Here is a 21,784-nt window from a genome sequence, read left to right on the forward strand (position 1 = left end):
AATGGAATTGTAATTGTGTATTATTATTATTATTTAATAATAAAACACTTTCACAAATTAAAAGACATTATGAAGTTATAGCTAAAATAAAAAACATGACAAAAAGATATGTTGAGACTGAAAATCTAAAATCTTGTAACCGACAATATAGTCGAATTTCAAACCTTGGTTGACAAGGAACTCTAAAATAGTTTTAAGGAAGGAATTTTACATCAAAAGAAGTAATTCAACTAGGATATTAGTTAATCTCCCTCTATATATATTTATTTCCCTCATAAAAAGGTAATCTACTTCTATATATATTTAGTTCCCTCATAAAAGAAATTATATAATATGGCTTAGGCCCTACCCTAACGAGAGTCATTGTATACTATAGAACTATGGTGTTAAATATGAAAATAGCAATTATGTGTGACTGTGTGTATTATTATTATTATTTAATGATAAAATGCTTTCACAAATTAAAAGAGATTACAAAGTTATAACTATAATAAAAAATATGACAAAAAGATATGTTGAGACTGAAAATCTAAAATCTTTTCACAATTAGATAAGATTAGTTCTATTGATGATATAGAGCAGTAACCAACATCACAGCCGTAGGGGGCTGACCAAGAGCTCTAAAGTAGTTTGAAGAAGGAATTTCACATCAAAAAAAGTAATTCAACCAGGATATTAGTTAATCTCTCTATATATATTTATTTCCCTCATAAAAACAATTATATAATATAGCTTAGGCCCTAAGGAAAACCATTCTATACTATAGAAATATGTTGTTAAATATGAGCAATTATGTGTGACTATATTATTATTATTTTTTAATAATAAAATGCTTTGAGATTATGGAGTTCTAACTAAAATCAAATACACGACAAAAAGATATGTTGAGACTGAAAATCTAAAATCTTTTCACAATTAGATACGATTAGTTCTATTTAATTATAGAACAATAACCAAAAGTACAGACATATTCGTAGATTGACATTCCAACCCAGACTAACTAAGACCTCTAAAAATAGTTTGAGGAAGGAATTTCACATCAAAAAGATATTAATAACCCCATATGATAGATATTAATAACCCCATATGATAGATTTTAGGAAGGGGAAAAACTATTTTTGTCCTTCACAAAATTGATAGGCTGCAAAAGAAATTGAGGAAATATCTCCTCTAAACTGTCCGTTTTTAGAATACAATATCAATCTTGAATTCTCCAAAATGATATCACTGATGAAATTCAAGACCAACATAACTGGAATTCAGAAACAAAAAATCCCATTAAAGTGATAAATCTTTTGCATTGGGATCTAATTATTCCAAAAGTCTTCAATGGACATTTCATCAGAGCCAAAACTCGGAATGGATTCCAGTTTAGGAGAATTGGGTATGCCAGTAGCAAAATCAATTGAAAAATCCTTAGGGAATATGTCCTCCACAGCAGAACCCATGTATGCAATTTCCACTGTTGGTTGAGACATATTGTTAACATTGCTGTTCACCTCATTGCCATTATCATTCACAGATTTAACATTGCTGTTACCATCTTCTATTGCATTTGAGGACGGGCAAATTATGTTTCTTTCACCAGAATTGCCTGAACTTTCTTGACTGTTTCCAGCTTTCTTTCCTCTTATTACCTATTACAGAAAACATTCCACACCATTCCCACCATGAATCTCAATGTATATTTCTTTTTTTATAATAGATGAGACAATTCTACAGTAGTTAATGATATCAAGTTTTTACAATTCACAGTGTTATTTATTATTGTTTTTGGATTCGATTATGTTGAAATTTTTGCATTAACATTTCAGATCACATTCCATGATCTATCATTTTCTTCTCCTCTATTTCTCTAAAGAAAATGATAGATCGGTGATTAAGATCTAAGACAGAAATAGAGGAGAAGAAAATGATGGATATGAAACATTATTAACTTTGAATTTCATCATGATGGAGGTTTTGCATCAACATTTCAGATCACATTCCATCATTTTCTTCTCTTCTAATTCTCTAGAAATAAAAATGATAGATCGGCAAATAAGATTTAAAACATAACTAAGAAAAAAGAAAATGATAGATACATATATACCGAAAATGATCTACAAGAAAAAAACACCAAAACAATTCAATCCAGAAACAATATTGTACAGTACTTACATATTTTCCTCTAGCTGCATCTCTGTACATCATTATAAAGTCTCCACGAGTAAGTTCATGGGTTTTTACAAACTCTCCTGCAAAAATATTACATTTATATCTATGTTTAAATGGCAACAATAAAGGATGACACAGAAACTAACAAGATTAGAAACATTATATATGCACACACCTGTGTTCTCTAAGATGTACATTCTACTTTTGTTGTTGGGCCAAAACCTAGAAAGAAGCAGCACTGACTTAATTCATTGATGTAGTACAAAATTCAATACACATCAAGGAAATGCAGATAAAATAGAAAAAAAATAGGTTATGATAAAATGGGTTTTGATAAAATTAGGTTATGATAAAATGGGTTTTGTTAAAACCTGTATTTGAAGTTCCATGTTTTTGTGCCATCAGTCTCCTCCATTGATAACACCATTCCTTCCCGAGCAGTAAGGGTGGGAAGATGAGCTTCAGCTTCTTTCTGAAATATTCCCATTTAGAAAAATATTGCAGTGTTTATGGAGGCTTTTTCTATTTTTTTAATTCCTCTCAAACCAAAATACAAACCTAGATTTCTTCATCCATTAAATAAACATTAATGAGAACCCATATAGTGCAACTTTGTGTCATTCAAGATGACAGAAGTCAGGTAGGAATTACAAATTCAAATGAAAAGAAAAATGATTAAAAAAGGGGTTTGCATACTTTTCAACATTGAATATTTTATAATAAAAAATTGCACTCACTTTTGGAAGCACAATCCTTCCGAGAGACCCCACATCACTGTTTCGGAGCTCCTTCTGCAGAAGAAACTTGAGATCTTTTTTCACCATCTCCTGCAAAGACTAGTATTGAAAAGAATGGGTATCAAAGCATTTTTCTTCCCACCCACCTCACCATCTTCAAAGCATTCTCAATACCCAAAAAAGATTACAGTAAAGTGAAATCCAACCGACAAAAGATCAAGAAAACAATTGCAAGAAACTACCCACCTGATCATTTACTTTCTGGTCTACATTGTTGTCAATGTAACCTCTACCTCTAGGCTTATGACGCTGCACAGTGGATTGGGACTCCTCTAAATTAGCCATGGAATGGGATTGCTGAGGTGAGGTCTGCTGCAAATTTATCTCCATGGTCATATTACTCACTCTTCTATGCCTAGCCATTCTTCTCTTTCTGTTGGCTCTGACACTAGCAGCACTTTGCAGAGTTGCAGTGACTCCTCCTATGTGGGAATTCAATGGCAACTTGTTTGTAAAACAACTGGCCACTGCATTTTCTTCTTCCTTCATGTGAAGGGAGGGCAAATCACCAGTAGAAGATGATGAAAGAGGCATTCCTTGATTTGGGACATTGTTCAATGAGTTCAGTTGTGATCCAGAGGCAGACCTAGACAAAGAATTGTATTCAGGAAAACTATGAAACAATCTCCCATCTGCAGATGATAAGGTGTTGTTCCAAACCAGAGGAGAAGAATGAGACTGCTGCAATGAAGGTGCAAGAGACCAATTTTTATCACTGTCAAAGCAATGGTTACTGCTCATCCAGTTCTGGTTACTGTCTCTCTCACCCATATCCTCAAATCCCTAGCTTCTATAACAGAATCCTACAAAGAAATCCAAACACAAATAGTAAAAATATGCACATGGTCCAAACCCAAATCTTTTGAGCCATTTTAACACATTCATTCAGATCTACAAGGGATGTCAAATGCTCTAAATACCCATTACGCCAAAGTTCAAAGACCTAGAGGCTACTTTTTAAGATTTATCCACAGTGAAAGAAAGACAGCTATTAGAAGCTTAATATTAGGATACATACAGCAATCTTTCCTTTTAAAATCCTCCTCCATACCAGAGAAATACTCCTCCCTCTCCACGGAAGATAAGTTCAAGAAAGCTTCATGGATAGAAAGAAAAAGAAAGTCTTTTCTTGATCTTGAAATGGAAGAAAGTGTTCAATTACAAATCACACAAAGAAAATCTACAGCGTAAGTTTAAGTAAATCCATTGTCACAATTCTTGGAAACAGCAGATCCATAGATATCAAGAAGAAAGATTTTGAGAAAAAAACAGATCAAAAAAGCCAGGGAAGGAGAAAAAAACACTAAAATAAAAATACAAAGTGGAGAAATATGGGAAGGATTCCAATTTCCCATCTTAGGAGGCAGAGAACCAGTGATATACTCATTTAAACTCATTGTTAATTTTTAATTCTCATAGGATGCTGTGTTGGGAGGCTATTTTGGTGGGGAGTGATCCTATAATTTAGCTAAATTCCTTATTGTGTTTTGGCAAAAATGGTGCCAAGTGTTATAGGTTAGTCAGAGTGGAAATGTCCGTTTGTATTAGGAAAGTGTAGGCTGACACTCTCCATTAATAAGGTGTCCACTCATATTTATTATAATAAAAATATAATTCATGTATGTTAGAAATTATTTCAAATGAATTTCATGTAAAAAATCATTTAATTTTATGTAATTCATGTTTTTTTAATTTTTAATATTTTTATATTTTTATATTTTTATCATGTATATTACCAGACTAGAGAAATGGTCAGCACCACAGTTTTTATTTTTTATTTTAATTTTTAATTTTTTCTTTTATCGAAGGGGCCATGAGCATGAAGTCACATTTCTCGGTCAATATTTATTCAGTTTTTAAGACAATTCTCATACCTCAATCTATATAGTCAGCACCACCGTTTTTTTTTTTAATTTTAATTTTAATTTTTTCTTTTATCAAGGGACCGTGAGCATGAAGTCACATTCCTCGGTCTCAATTTTTATTCAGTTTTTAGGGCAATTCTCATACCTCAATCTATATATATTTAACATTTGGTTTACCATTAATAAAACAGTGTGTTTTTTAATGTGTTTTTTTAACAATTAATTTGTTTTTAGATTACTAAAAAAAAAAAAAAATTGTTTTAAAGAATATTTATTTATTTATTTATGTTTTTATTTAAAATATTTATAAGTTTTAATGTAATGACATATCATTTGATTATATTTACTTTTTCAATTATTATTATTTAATTTAATGTTTGAATTTAATTTACTTTTTCAATCATCATTATTTTTCTTATCTTAAATAATCATTCTTTGAGTTTAATATTAGTTAATCAGATGTGATTAATTAAATATTATATATTATTTTATATAATATAAATTTATTTTAAAATAATAATATACTTGTATTTATTATTTTCTGTTAAATTTTATAATATAGCTTATTAAATATAAATATAATATAATATTTAATTAAAATATAATTTTTTTCATATAGTACAAATTAAATTGTATCATTATTATATGTTATATAATGTAAATTACTAAATTTATTTTAAAAATAATATTATAACTATTAGGTTGTATGTCGCAATTTTTGGTCTCACTTTTATCACTACCCACATTTACACATAATAGGCTCTCTCTCTCTCTCTCTCTCTCTCTCTCTCTCTCTCTCTCTCTCTCTCTCTCTCTCTCTCTCTCTCTCTCTCTCTCTCTCTCTCTCTCTTTGAGAACTTTATACCTATATCTCTTTGTCTCTCTATCCATATTGTTTATTCCATCTCTCTCTATCTTTATCTCATATCTATCTTTATCTTTTTATCTTTCTCTCTCTCATTCTCTCTCTCTTTTTTTTTTTATGTCATCTCTATCCATCATTTTCCCTCCCTCTCCCTCTCTCAATCCTCCATCTCCATCTTTATCTTTGTCTTCTCTATTCCCTATTTATATCTCCTTATCTCTCTCTTTTTCTTCCCCCTCTTTCTATCCACATCTTTCCCTCTCTCCTCCTCCCTATTTCAAACATAACATGAGCATGTGGGCAATGGAACTTGATTATCTTGCTTATTTAGAGGCTTTATTTTACAAACAATATCATTTTCTAAATGACCTATCAATTAACCACATGTATTGCATAAATTAATGCAAAAATACACCAAATTGTTTCCCAATTGACCTTCTTATTTAGAGGCTTTATTTTACAAACAATATCATTTTCTAAATGACCTATCAATTGACCACATTTATTGCATAAATTAATGCAAAAATACACCAAATTGTTTCCCAATTGACCTTCCACACCTCTTCAGCGTACCTGTTGAAGATTTGAACTCAACGCCATCTAGGTGCCTACAACATGAACTTTACCATTAAAAAATTTAAAATTTGATCTAACTATAATGATATGGTAAAAGGATTATCTAGACCAACAAATAAAATAAGTACGATTACATAAGAACTCACAATCGATCCATTATAAATGTGATAAATAACTTGTCATGATTTAATTTGAGTTTATTTTGAGGAGTACAATATTGTTTACCAATCTTTATTGTCGATGTGATTATTATTTTGAATTTAAAATTAAAATATTTAATGAAATAATTTTAAATTTAAATTTAAATATATTTAGCAATATTATATAAAAAATTTAATAATAGAGTTTTGTAAAAGAAGATACTTATAATAATGAACAGAGGTTTAAGTGCACTATCATACGAAAAAAGCATTTCGCTTAGTCATTTGGTCAAAAACATGGTGTGCATCCATCAAACTTTCACATTTATCATATAGCTTAATAATTTATTCTACAAAAATGTGTTTGCTATGAATGTAAATCTACTTTCATTGATGTGAGAGTGGATATAAGTTTTGATGGTGATATATTTAAGATTTTTTTGAATATATTATAATTTTTTGTTGATAAGAATATAAATGTATATTTTGGGCTATATTAATGCACAACAATATATTTTCTAATTCTAATATTAATACATAACAATATAAGCTAAATTCCTTATTGTGTTTTGACAAAAATAATGGCAAGTGTTATAGGTTGGTTATAGTGAAGATGTGCATTTGTATTTGGAAAGTGTAGGCTAACACTTTCCATTAATAAAGTGTATATTCATATTTATTATAATAATATAATCCATAATTATTATTATAAAATTAAATATTAATATATAATTAAAAAGATATATTATAAAATAATAATATACTATAATAAACTATTTGTATGTGAGAACATGTTTTTCAGAACTAAACAAATTGGTGAGTTTGATAATCGTGCATATAGTCTTATGGGATTTGAGATGAGTACTATTGTGCCAAGATAGAATATAGATATATAATGACAATATTCACATGTTATTCTTACTCATGTAGAAAAGTAGGTGCCTTAGATGTGATGTTGTCAACTAGCATTAAGATAGTTTTTCATGGTGGATTTGAGATATGCAATATATTATAATTGGTAAAGTTAATTTGTTATTGTTTTTCATATGATATTCTTTATTAAATTTAACAAGTGAAATGATGTTAGGATATGCGTGTTGTATGACAGTGAAATCCTTGCAATTAAATTATAGGATATTATTATAATGTTAGAAAGATGTGTAGAAATGATAATATTTTGATCTTGATATTATATATGGAGAAACATAGAAAGATTCATTTCTTGATCTTGAAATGCAAGAAAGTGTTGGAATTCAACTACAAATACCACACAAAAAAAACTAAAACAAAGTTTTAAAAAACACAAGTTTAAGAAAATTCATTGTCACAATTCTTGTAAACAATGGATCTATAGAAGCCAAGAAGAAAGGTTTAGATAAAAAACCAAATAAAAAAAGAAAGGGAATTCAGAAAAAGAAAAAAAAAACTCTAAAATAAAAATACAAAATGGAGAAATATGAGAAAGATTTCAATTTCCCATCTTAGGAGGCAGATAACTAGTGATATACTCATTTAAACTTCTTGTTAATTTTTTATTCTCATAGGATTAACTATTGTGGGGCTATTTTGGTGGGGAGTGATCTTATAATTTAGCTAAATTCCTTATTATTATTTTTGACAAAAATGGTGCCAAATGCTACAAGTTAGTCAAAATGGAGATGTTTGTTTGTATTGGGTGAGTGTAGATTAACACTATCCATTAATAAGATGTCCATTCATATTTATTATTACTAGCACTTGCACCAAATAGGGGTGCAATGGTTAGCGGATAGTGATATATAATGAAAATTTTGGAATTTTCAATATGAAAACCTTGTGTGATATCTACATTGAAAGATATTTAATTTTAAATATATATATTGGATATAATCAAACATTAAAAAAAACAAATTGATTGAAGACAAAATATGTCAAATGAAGAATTGAGTGTAGTAGGTGTTGGTTACTAATCTTGAACTCTCTTAGATGACTTTCCTTGAAAAAAATGGAAATAAGCTCTCATAAATGTATCAAAGGCAAATGCCAAAGAAAATTACCCGTACAGTTAGAACCCCATAATCAGTTAATATTTTGATCATCAAATTTCAAACAAACAACACTTTTCAGATCAAAGATCAAATACTAACCGTATTAATTGTCCCTCATCCTACAGATTTTATTTTTTTTAAATTGTCATTTTTTGATTTAATTGTTAGCCTATGTTTTAACCCATATTTTGGCAATTTCTTGGCAGTATTTTCTCATTAAAATTACCACTGTGATAGAATTAACCAATTCATTCCAAGTAATCTCTATTTATTGTTAAGAAATATATTTTTAAAAATTTTGATTATTGAGTAATAATAATCAAGATATATTATTGAGTGAAAATATTGGTATATATTTTTTTTTAGAATTTTGATTATTGAATAATAATAATCAAGATATATTATTGAGTGAAAATATTGGTAAAATTATAGAAAAATAAAATTTAAGAACATGATTTGTACACTAAACAAATGACTAAAAATTTTAATTTTCAAATAACATTTAGTACAAATGAATATGATATAAGTATTAATAAACCTGTTTTATATAAATAAATGAATAATTAACAATCAATAATAAATAGTTAGAATTTTTATGTATATTTGATTTTTAGTTAATAATTAATTATTATTTGTATTTATAAATTTTATTTTTAAGAATTATTGTATCCTTACAAATATTTTACAAAATTAAAATCAATTCATAATATTTTAAAATTAATAATCACAAAATTAATCACTTAAAATAAGTATCAATTATCTATAAATTTATTTTAAAAAATAGTTTTTTTTTACTATAATTAAATTGTTTTAGAAATTTAAATTAGTTTTTTAATATTATTAATAATATTATTTTATATTAAATTTTTAAAAAAGTTATTTAACTATTAAACTATTATTACATTGTTGTTTAAAAAATATCAAAATCATTAAAAATTAACATTTAAATCTTTATATATATATATATATATATATATATATATTCTCAAGAAAAAAGATATAAATAATTTCAAAAAATGACCCCTAAAATGGCGTTTAAAGGGGATTTGTGGGTCCCACTCTTTTGGGTGAATATGATATCTTTACTAAAATGAGACGCTTGAGACATTTCCGGTGGGCAGAGCCCACGTAATAATAGTCTATAGACTAATAATAATATAATCCATAATTATATTATAAAAAATAAATATTAATATATAATTATATTATAAAATAATAATATATTATAATAAACTATTTGTACGTGAGAACATGTTTTTGAGAACTAAATCAAATGGTTAGCTATAATAATCATACCCATAGTCTTATGGAATTGGGGATGAATACTATTGTTCCATGATAAAATCTAGATCTATAGTGACAATATTCACATGTTATTCTTATTCTATGTAGAAAAAAAAAAGTAGGTGCCTTAGATGTGATGTTGTCAATTAGGGGAAAGGATTCAGTAAGTGAGCGCATTCCAATTCTTGTGATAGAAGTTGTTGATTTAATACCCCCATACTTGTTGATTTAATGTCCAACCTTTGTATAATATTGCATCAATAGTTGTATGATAGGTACAAATAATTGAATGAAATATACCATTTGTTGTGAAAAGTAATCAATCATGTGATGCCACATCAGTTGCACAAGTATTGGGGCCATTTAACACACCTATTGGTCTCGCTTTTTTTTGGGTTGTTTTGGACACCTTGTCAAAAAAACATGTTGATGTGGCATCATGTTTGATGATGCGGCCCTAAAACCTTAGTTATAAGCAGGGGACTTGCCAAGTAAGCTGCTGTAAAAAAATCGGAATGATTTGAAATGAAATTTCCACGTAGGATTTTGAGAAGCGCGAAGTTAGGGTGCACAACTACTGGGTCCTTTCCCCTAGCATTAAGATGGTTTTTCTTCGTGGTTGTCACCTATGCAATATATTATACTTGGTAAAGTTTATTTGTTAGTCAAGTTAAAGGATGTTAGGATAAGTGTATTGTATAAATTTCAAGTTCTTATAATTATATAGGATATATCATTGTAATATTAGAAAGATATGCATGAATAATAATATTTCAATTGTGAAATAATATATGGAAAGAGACAAAAAAAATTGTTTCTTGATCTTGAAATACAAGAAAATGCTCGCATTCAACTACAAATACCACTCAAAGGAAACTAAAATAAAACTTACAGAAGCACAAGTTTAAGCAAATCCATTGTCACAATTATTGGAAATAGTAGATCCATAGACACCAAGAAGAAAGATTTAGAGAAAATAAATAAATGAAAAAACAAGGGAACCAGAAAAAAAAAAAAAAAAAAAAAAATACAAAGTGGAGAAACATTTTAGAGAAAATAAAAAAATAAAAAAATAAGGGAACTAGAAAAAAATTAAATAAAATAAAAATACAAAGTGGAGAAACATTTTAAGGATTCCAATTTCCCATCTTATGAGGTAGATAACTAGTGATATACACATTTAAATTCATTGTCAACTTTTAATTCTCTTAGGATGTTGTGTTGACGGGCTATTTTTGGTAAGAACTGATCCTATGATTTAGCTAAATTCCTTATTGTGTTTTGACAAAAAATGATACCAAATGTTACAGATTGATTAGAGCGGAGATGTTTGTTTGTATCAACTGATAGAGCTAGGTTGACATTCTCCATTAATAAGATGTCTATTAATATTTATTGTAATAATAATAATATAATATGCCATTATTAATATTATAAAATTAAATATTAATATATAATTAAAAAGTATAATATAAAATAATAATATACTATAACAAACTATTTGTACGTGAAAACATTTTTTGAGAACTAAACAAAATGTGAAGTTATGAAAATCATGTATATAATCTTAAGTATGGAATTGGGGATCAACACTATTTTGCCATGATAAAATCTAGATCTATGGACACAATATTCACATGTTATTGTTATTTATGTAGAATAAATAAGTGTATGAGATGTTGTCAATAAGCATTAAGATAGTTTTTCTTGGTGGATGTGAGCTATGCAATATATTATACTTGGTAAAGTTTATTTGTTAATGTTTTTCTTATGATTTTTTTAATATATATAACAAGTGAAAGGAGGTTAAGATAGGTGTGTTGTATGACTTTCAAATCCTTGTAATTATATAGGATATTATTGTAATTTTAGAAATATATGTAAAAATGATAATATTTCAATCTTGAAATGATATATGGAGAGAGGTAGAAAGGTTCATTTCTTGATCTTGAAATGCAAGAAAGTGCTTGCATTAGCTACAAATACCACACAAAGACAACTACAAACAAAGTTTACAAAACACACAAGTTTAAGAAAATCTATTCTCACAATTGTTGGAAACAATAGATCCATAGACAATAAGAAGAAAGTTTTAAAGAACAAAAACAAATCATAAAAGCCAGAGAAGGAGAGAAAAAAATACGAAGTGGAAAAATATAGGAAGGATTCCAATTTCCCATCTTAGGAGGGAGAGAACCAATGCTATACTCATTTAAACTCCTTGTTAATTTTTAATTCTTATAGGATGCTATGTTGGGAGGCTATTTTGGTGAGTAGTGATCTTATAATTTAGCTAAATTCCTTATTGTGTTTTGGCAAAAAAATGATGCCAAGTGTTCTAGGTTGATCAGACTGGAGATGTGTGTTTGTATTAGGATAATGTAGGTTGTCGCTCTCCATTAATAAGGTGTCCATTTGTATTTCTAATAATAATATAATCTATAATTATTACTATAAAATTAAATATTAATATTAATATATATTAGTTCTCATAGGATGTTTCACCATGTTGGGAGGCTATTTTGGTGGGGAGTGATCTTTTACTTTAGCTAAATTCTTTATTGTGTTCTGGCAATAATGGTGTCAAGTGTTGCAAGTTGGTTAGATTGGAGATGTCCTCAAGATTTTTGTTTGTATAAGATAGTGTAGTCTAACACTTTCCATTAATAAGGTGTCCCTTTGCAATTATAATAATAATAATATAATCTATAATGATTATTCTAGAATTAAATATTAATATATAATTTAAAAAGTAGTGATATACTCAAACTCTTTAATTTTTAGTTCTCATAAGATGTTGTGTTGGGAGGCTATTTTGGTGGGAAATGATCTTGTAATTTAGTAAAATTCTTTATTGTGTTTTAGCAAAATGGTTTCAAATGTTACAAGTTGGCCAAACTGGAGATGTTTGTTTGTATTAGGAGAGTGTAGGCTAACACTTTCGTTAATAAGGTACTAAAAATATAATCTATGATTATTATTGTAAAATTAAATATTAATATAATTAAAAAAGTAGTGATATACTCATTTAAGCTTCTTGTTAATTTTTAATTCTCATAAGATGTGTTGGGAGGCTATTTTGGTGGGGAGTGCTCCTATGGTTTAGCTAAATTCCTTATTCCATTTTAGTAAAACTGGTGCCAATTAGAAGTTGGTTGGTTTGAATTAGGAGAGTGTAGGTTGATACCCTCCATTAAAAAGGTGTCCATTTGTATTTATTATTATTATATAATTCATAATTACTATTATAAATTTAAATATTAATGTATAATTTAAAAAATAGTGATATATTCATTTAAACTATTGATAATTTTTAATTCTCATAGGATGTTGTGTTGGGAGGCTATTTTGGTGGGAGTGATCCTATAATTTAGCTAAATTCCTTATTGCATTTTGGAAAAAATGGTCTCAAATATTACAAATTAGTCAAAATGGAGATGTTTGTTTATGTTAGATAAATGTAGGCTTAACTCTAATTGTTAAGATACCCATTCATAGTTATTATAATAATAATATAATCCATAATCTATTTTTACCTTAATCCAAAATAATATAATCCATAATTATTATAATAAAAATAAATATTACTATATAATTTTAAAAAGTATATAATAAACTATTTGTATGTGAGAACATGTTTTTGAGAAATAACAAAATGGTTTAAGTAGGAGAGATGGGTAGTAAATAGCATAAGTAATAATAAACGTAGTTTTATCACCCCATTAATTTATTTCACAATACATCGGATGTTGGACATACGTGGTTATATGTTTCATCCTTTGCATGGACATTGCATGTAATGCCCCATTAAATAATAATAAAAATGGGTGAGGAAACATTCTAGAATGAAATTCCATAAAAAGGAAGGAGAGACATAGCTCAATATTTTTCATTCTAATGCACTCTTCCTAAAAGGGAAAAGTTGGTGATAAAAAATAAATTTTAGTGTTATTTTAATTTTATAAGAATATGGATATGTGTGCCATTATGTATTTGGTTTATTTTAATGGAGAATTTTATATCATTTATAAGATGGTTTTGCTATTCAATATGGGATTATGATTCTTGTCAAATACTTCTTTGGCTAAAAGTTAAGAATTGACAGGTTTTCATTTCATGAAATCATTCTGGGTATGATCTCGATCTCAACCTTTATGTTGTCAAAGCATTGCACTCAATAAGACTTGATTCCAAGTGGGCTCATTTAAAACTACTCAACTTCACTAGTAGACCCATTAATGTTTAGTTAAATTCATAATTATAATATGATTTTTATAATAGGAAATATCATTGCATAGTTATCTTCATGAGTGTATGAGTGAATGTGTGTGTGTGTGTGTGAGAGAGAGAGAGAGGGAGGGGGGTGGTAATGAAAGTAATATTGATTAATTGAATAATTCATTAAATTGAGAGTGAAAGACTTGATAAAGTCAAAACTTGAAGTGCTAACAATAAAAAAAGAAGGTGCAAAAGTCATTGTTTGACCATTGTTGAGCTTGTCACCATTGGCTTGTAATAGTGATGAGTCTGATTATAGTCAAACATATTGTACACAAGTTTAAATTGTTAGGAAAATGTTGTCAACCTTGCATTTACATATGGTTATTATTTATAGTAAGTTTACATTGAGCACAACTTGGTCCAAAATTTATCCCAAATCTATGAATTAGCTACATATGCATATCGGTATTTTTTTGTCGCAACATCATGCCCATATTTGAAGATATTGTAATGTTGGGAAAAAGGAGTTCACAAGTTTAGTAACGTAAACTAGGAATTAGACCTATTTCACACACATTACATTAAGAGGAGAATGAACTCAATAGATTCAACCTCAATACTATTATAAAGAGGATTGAATGTAGATTGAATTCTATTCCTTTTGATTGAGTTGAAAATGCAATTGAGAACATGTGATTTTGAATGCTAGATCTAAGGGGAAATGATGGCAAATTGGCATAAAATAGCATAAACAGTACATTACAAATGTAGTGTGCAGACACCAAACTAGATTTGAGGCGAGGGGACAAAGAGGAATCTATGCTTGAAAATTTGGCTCGAAAGTATAGGATTGAGAGGCCCAGGCACCCTGGTCCTCCAACTATCAGATGCAAACAAACATGAAACTTTCAAAATCAGAATGTCGCTCAAAATAATCTCCTAAAAGTTTGTCAAAAATTTGTGAGACTTGATTGCTCAGGGTATCCCGGTCCTCTGATTTTTTCTATTGATAAAGTCAAATCTAACCATCTCTATCTACTTTTCTTGATTATGTTATTATAGCTCCTGAACTTGTTTCCTACTCACAAAAAGAGAGGAAATGGTGTTTTTGATAGGGGTCTACCTAAGTCAAACCCTACATTTATAATTAACCCTTTAATTAAATTGAAATTGAATTAGAAATGATTGACTAAACTGATTAGACCTTTAATTGATGAAGCAATGTTCTTAAGATAAGTCCTCCATTTGTTGATGCAACTGTTGTTGTGTGGGACCCTCAATGCTTCCCGACACCCAAACCTCTTCGGTGTTGCTCTCACTAATAGTTTGAGCTTTTTGTGTAGTGGCAACTAGTTTGTGTTAACAAAGCTAGGTGTTCAAATAGAAAATACACATTGCTCGATATTTGTACAATGTTGATGGCTTTGTCCATTGGCTTTGAACTTGAGTAAGAAGGGTATATTGTTTCATGGGTCATTTGAATGGCACATGACATTTCTATATTTCACTTTGAAAATTATTGATTGTGTTGTGATCTCGTTGACAAAAGGAACTCTAGCTTATTGTGATGACTGCATTCTTATTCTTATTTGTAGGTTTATCATCTCTGTGACTGAATATTGAACATCATTACGCATGCAAATAACCTTTTTCTACCTTGTAGTTTACCATTGATTCTAATTTTTGAACAATGAATACAAATGCTTATAATACAAGGAAAAATCATAAAATAAATGCAATATTTGTTTGAATAGAAAGATATTATGCACACATTTATTTTTTTGTGAAACGAGAGTCTTATCAGGATGAAACCCTACCTTCTCACATAGTTTCTTGAATCTAACTCATTGTTATTTTATTCTCAGCTGATCTTAACCTTGAGACTACTGTCCACATGCATGAAACTCTACATGATCAAATCAGTACCCTTTCATTGATCCTTGATGATGAAAAATAGGCATGGGTGAGTTTGCATGCAATTGCTTTCAACAGAGAGGTTCCATTTTCTTGATAGAACTATCAAACACTAAAAGAGGACTCAATGTGGGTACATGGAAAACCCTAAATGCAACGTGGAGTTTAATGGTTTTCAACTCTCACTTCCCTCCAAGCACTAAAATGGATTTAATTTGACTCCATCCAACATGGTTAATGTGATTTTTGAAATCTTTAACCTAATAAAACAAGGAGTTTAATGCTTAAAACATATCTTTAATAAATAAATAAAATTTGATTTCATTTTTTAACTCCTTCCATTATTAATTTTTCACTTAGAATTGTTTACTATGAAGACCTTGGACCCTATGTGGGACCATTTTTTATCTTAAAGTGAAAAGATTGTAACAACTACATTGAAAAATAGGTTGTTTTGAAATAAACCAAATTTTCATTTGTAAGATGACTCATACATTTATTTAGTCAAAGATTAATATCTCTAATCAACCACACTATCTTTAATTCTCAATATAGGCCTCAACAATGATACAAAAAATATGTGATTATGACTATCTCTTCTAAAGATAATCATAAACCTCAATTGAATGTGTATCAAAACTTGGGACATAAGCTTGTGACCCATGTCTTGATATACTATATGCTTAGCAACATTTTTTTTTACTTGAGAACTAATATTGTTTAAATATTACAATATGAATTACACTTGTTTAAAAAGAAACACTCCAACACGCTTGTTGAAATGAAACACACTTACATAAAGAAAATATATTTGTTGAATTGAAACACATTTGCTAAAAATAAAATAAACTACGATAATTTATTGGAAAATAAATAAATGAATTCATTTTTTTATTCATTATTAACTACACAAATAATCAACAAATATTATTGATTGTATTAAAATGATATGTTGGATATTGTTATTGCTAGGATATGTTGTTGTCATTGATGTCAACATATTCCTGTATTTTGGTGATTCGGTAATTGCAATGAGTTGATCTAGTTGGTTTATCTATTTGCTATGTTGAATCAACTAGAGATACTTCATTTTTTATTGATTTCATGATGCTATGTGATGATTTGATCAAGTTGAGGATTCTAGTATGGAGATTGGTTTTCAGTGTTCAGTATTGCAATGTTCTAGTATTTGATCCATTGTGCTCTGGTATGATCATATCTTGTGTTGCGGATTTGGAAGAGTGTTTGGAATTTTCATGTGTATCTTCATTTCATATGGTTCATGATTTTATGCTCAGCAAGCTATCCTTGTTGTCTGATTTGTTGTTGATAAGTGTTCTTGAGTGCTAGTGTGTTGATCGATGAAGATTTGATTAAGTGGTGTTGGTGCAGCTATTGCAGATGGTTCTAACGTGCTTGCTGGTATTTTCTAATCATGTCCTATTTGTTTTGTTGGTCCGCATTGATAATTGTGTGTGCTCTTGGTGATCTTATGGGTCTAGTGATATTTTTTATGTTATGCAGTAATTTTGGTGGTGTAATGTGTTGTAGTTGATCTTGGAGAGATTTCCGGTGATGGTGCACATTTGAGGAGTTGATTTAGGTCCATGCTATGTTGTCTATGATATTGTATTGGTGCAACAGTGGATTTATGTATTGTGTGATGTTATTTTGTAATTAGGTGTTGAGGGTTTGGCCAACCTTGTAGTCAAGGTTGATTATTTGTATAAATGGGTGTAATATTCATGTAATTGGGGTGTTGGTGTTGAGTCTTTATTATCAGAGAATGGTGTATGTGTGAACAAGTGAATTCATCTTTCGGTGTGGTGTATTGAGCAGTATGTGATGCAGTGCAGATATATTATCTTAATCGGAAGTGTCATCAGGCATTAGCAGATGTCAACTTTGCAGTTCATCTTTGGTAGATTGTAGTCCAAATATCTTTGTAAGGTAGTGAACCTTTCCTGAGGGTTGTAGCCTTTTGGGTCATTGTATTTTGAGCAGTGAGATCTAGGCAGTGTGCCTGAATGAATGTGCATTCCCCATTGTAATATTTACACATACTACTACAGAGTATCATCTCATTGTGGGTAGGCTCCCACTGTGGTTTTTCCCTTGACCGAGTTTTCCATGTCAAAATATTGTTGTTATTGTTGTTATCTTTATTTTTTCTACAATTGATCAGATTTGAGATTGTGCTTAAATTTTTTAATCTAGTGGAAACTGATTCACGCCCCCGTCTACGTTTTCCTTGAAGCTAGATCCTCCAGAAAAAGCTTGACTGCTTGAGGAGATCCGGGATGGAAACCAATGTGCTCAAGAAGGAGAGTCCTAGATTTGATGGAAATAATTATACTGTATGGAAGGACCAGATGGAAGTTCACTTGAAGTGTCTTAGAGAAGATTATTCGAAGATTACAAAGAATGTCTACAATGTTCCTCTAAATGGACGGGTTACTACTGATGAAATCAAGGAAGTTGAACATAACATAAGAGATAAAGAAGCATTGTTCATTGCCTTAACTAATTCAGAGATGACTAATGTGATGGGACTTCAGAATGCACATGAGATCTGGAAAAAGTTACAGATCTTGTATGAAGGGGATGCACAAGTTAAAGTTGCTAAGTTGCAGAGCTTGAAAGAAAAGTATGAGACATTGAAGAGATGGGAGAAGATGAGAACATAACATCCTTTATGGCTAAAGTGAACGAACTTGTTATGAACATCAGATGTTCCAATGGAATTCTTGAAGAAGATGATATTGTTGCTAAGGTGTTGAGATCCTTGCCTTCTGCTTACAAAACTAAAGTTGTTGCTATTGATGAGATCCAGAGTGTGACTACTGATGAGCTGAGATATTAGCTCTTTTTATTCTTAAAACTCATAAGTTTTTACCATGTTTTAATTTGTACAATGGGATAGTAATGATGTATTAAAGTTTGAATATATGCATTACATATGTTAACTGAAATTAAATCTTGTTTTGTCTTGACCAATTATTCATGTTGCCATACCAATTATTCATGTTTCCATGTGGATTATCATAGGTGATATCATGTGCGAACTATATAAGTGTTTTGATTAAGTAAAATAGATATATGTGTATGCTTGTATGTTCTATCTTTTTAATTGCAGGAATAAATAAGATGTTGTTGTGGTGGTTTTTCTATCGCGTCAGTAAGGCAATTGTAGATATTCAAGGGGTGGTTAAAAGTTCAAATCAGCAAAGAGAATAATGGGCATAAGAAGTGGCAAAGGAGTAGCAGGGTGTGCAAGACTTATTTATGTTTGTCTTCAGTAAACATTAAATCTTGTAACACCGCCATGCTATATTCTTGGTTGCGGTTTAGTAGTGATCCACATTTTTCAGTGGCTTAACTCTGTTTGTTCTCTGTCATATAAGTTCTCTGCCTTATTTCATCAGCGTGACCTAGATTGTAGGGAGTTGTTGTAGTTTTCTTTTAAATAAGTTCCTGTGCCTCCTCTCTCAGGTTAGAGAGAGAAGAAGAGAAGGGGAAGAGATACAAAATATTTAGAAATAAAGTTGCAGTGCATTTTTAGCTTTCTTTCATTCTGTATGTTGTACCGACTTTTTAAGGACAATGAATAAAGTGATGTAATTCTAAGTATTTAAGAGTTATCTTTGTAAGCCTGGATACACTCATCCAAGGGGGCTCACTTGGTGAGTATTCCTATGCATTTGTTAACTTAGTTTCCCTTTGCATTGTAGTAGTCATTCTGGCAATTGACTATTCTTGCAGCCACTAGAAATAGATCCTGTGACTATTCCTGCAACCAAAGCAAATAGAGTAATTCCTGTTTGTCAGCTTTGGACTTAGTTAACAAGTTCTTTAATTGGGTTTTATGTTAATGCAGGGTTTTCTTGTAGCCATTCAGTTGTTATAATTCTTTCTTACTTATTTCAAATAGGTTTAGTTGTTGCAGTAATGCAGAATAGCTATTGTAGAAACTTAGTGCATATATAGTGCAAACCCATTTCAAGTAATATGTCCCTAGGTTGATAAACAAATGAACTTTAGTTATGGAGATAATAACTTCATAGAGTGAATGTCCAAACTTCGGGTTGAGACTTCAGTTGTAGTTATTGTTCCTATTGGTGAAGAAAACATTTTTGGCGCCGTTGTCTGGGATGGTGTCAAGCTAAGAACCTATTATGGTTATTAATTTTTAGCTTTAAGTATACTTGTTTTTAATAAACTTAGGTTGTTTAAAGTAATTCTCATGAATCTGTATTCATAGACAAAGAAGAGATGCTCAAGGTAGATTCCCTCCCAGTTTTCCTAACCATACGAGACTCAATCCATATGACCCCCCAAATTTAAATCCTTTTGCTGCACTGTACCAAACTCCAGATAATTTGAACCCTCTTGAATTTGAACTTCCGGAGAACAACCTCCATTTCCTATTTGGAACTCCTGAAGAGGAACTTCGTTTGGTAACTCCTCAAAGTCCAATGCAAGGAAATTCGCCCCCTAGTGGGAATAACCCACCTCCACCTGTGAATCCAACGTTTGAGTTTCCTATTTCTAATCAGTATGATAATGCTAATCTTAAGAACATTCCAGCTTCTTCCCCTCCTAAATTCTATGGATTAGTGATAGAAGACCCCCGACACTTTCTTGTTTGAGTTTGATATCCTCTGTAGGAGTTTTGATTGTACTACAGATGCCCATAGAGTCAAAATATTTCATGCCACTTTGAAAGAGTCATCTTTGAGATGGTTTATGAGTCTAGGGAGTAGCACAGTCACTGGTGCAAGAGCACCTAAGGGTGAGCAAATACCCTTTTCAATTTTGGCATAAGGACTAGTTCAAGTCCATCAGGTTGTTTATAGGGAGCTTGGTGTGCATTTTTCTTTTCTTTTTGGAGTGCATGTTTTTGGCGAGACTTACCCTGATGACATTGCCAGCGTATGGAGTGTTACCATCGGCTATTGGAACAACTGGTTTCACCCTACCCCAATAGCCTGATGAAGTCACCAGTAGTTGGAACAAGTCAAACTGGAACCATCGACTATCGACGGAAGTGTTTTCCACCTACCCCGATGAGCCGATGAGGTTGCCAGTGGAGTGGAGCAAGCGGAGTGAGTTCGGAGTGGAGCCATTAGGTATTGGCAAGACATTTTTGATGCTAACCTGATGACCTGATGGGAAAGCATACTGTGTGGAGTGCATCATCGGCTATTGGCATAGCAGGTTGGGAGCTACGCCGATAACTCGATGAGGAAGCAGAGCACACCATCGGCCATCGGAAAGAATGTTTTGTTGCTACTCTGATGACCCGATGGAAACCGACGAGGAAGTGTGCAATTGGTAAAATGTCATTGGACATCAAAGTAAGTGTTTTGATGCTACTCCGATGACCCGATAGAAAAGCAAGTGAGTTGTAAACTGCCATCAGACATCGAAATAAGTTTTTTGGTGCTAACCCGATGACCCGATGGAAATAAAAGACAATTACAATAGGAAACCGAATTATGTCAAGTTCAATCTCATTTGTTAGGGATGATTCAAGACATGTCTAGGAGGCTATAAAAGACCCAATGGGCATTTTGTAAAAAAGGTTAGAAGGAGGTTGGATGGATTTGATTCCACGAAGAACAAGAACATCTTTTGAATAGAAATTTGTAAACCGTTTTTTGGTTTTTTTTCTCAGAGTTCAATTTGTGTTTGTAAACTGTGAATAATGGCTTAATTCTTTAGATGTTGATGTAGATAGAGTATATGCTTCTCTTCTACATTTTGTGAGTTCCAATTTTGAAGTCGTGCTAATCTCGGCTCTGTAAATAAGTTGTCATTTTGTTTCTTGTTTTTTGTTGGTGACAAGTAGTTATAACATGGCTTTGTCTTGATTCTCCATCATGGGATCCACACGACCATTGGAGGTTGTCAAGAAGAGCTAGCCATGTATAGTAGA

At 30.5% G+C, this 21,784-nt stretch overlaps 1 protein-coding gene across 4 annotated transcripts; it reads right to left on the reverse strand.

Annotated features, from left to right (window-relative positions):
- Window positions 1–897: 897 nt before the first annotated feature.
- On the reverse strand, window positions 898–4,280 carry LOC131077036 (B3 domain-containing transcription factor FUS3). Of its 4 annotated transcripts, none has more exons than XM_058014400.2 (7): window positions 3,973–4,280; window positions 3,141–3,757; window positions 2,895–2,993; window positions 2,529–2,629; window positions 2,333–2,379; window positions 2,161–2,237; window positions 898–1,637 (listed from the first exon to the last, which is right to left on the reverse strand). In XM_058014400.2, exons 2-7 carry the CDS (start codon window positions 3,723–3,725, stop codon window positions 1,308–1,310), a joined length of 1,239 nt encoding a protein of 412 aa, XP_057870383.2. In that variant the 5' UTR covers window positions 3,726–3,757; window positions 3,973–4,280; the 3' UTR covers window positions 898–1,307. The 4 variants fall into 4 exon arrangements, with proteins under 4 accessions (XP_057870383.2, XP_057870384.2, XP_057870385.2 ...); XM_058014401.2 differs by lacking the exon at window positions 3,973–4,280 and adding an exon at window positions 3,875–3,961; XM_058014402.2 differs by lacking the exon at window positions 3,973–4,280 and having other exon boundaries at window positions 2,895–2,984; window positions 3,141–3,966.
- Window positions 4,281–21,784: the final 17,504 nt, after the last annotated feature.

This window comes from Cryptomeria japonica, chromosome 9, assembly GCF_030272615.1.
Source record: "Cryptomeria japonica chromosome 9, Sugi_1.0, whole genome shotgun sequence".
NCBI classification, from domain to species: domain Eukaryota; kingdom Viridiplantae; phylum Streptophyta; class Pinopsida; order Cupressales; family Cupressaceae; genus Cryptomeria; species Cryptomeria japonica.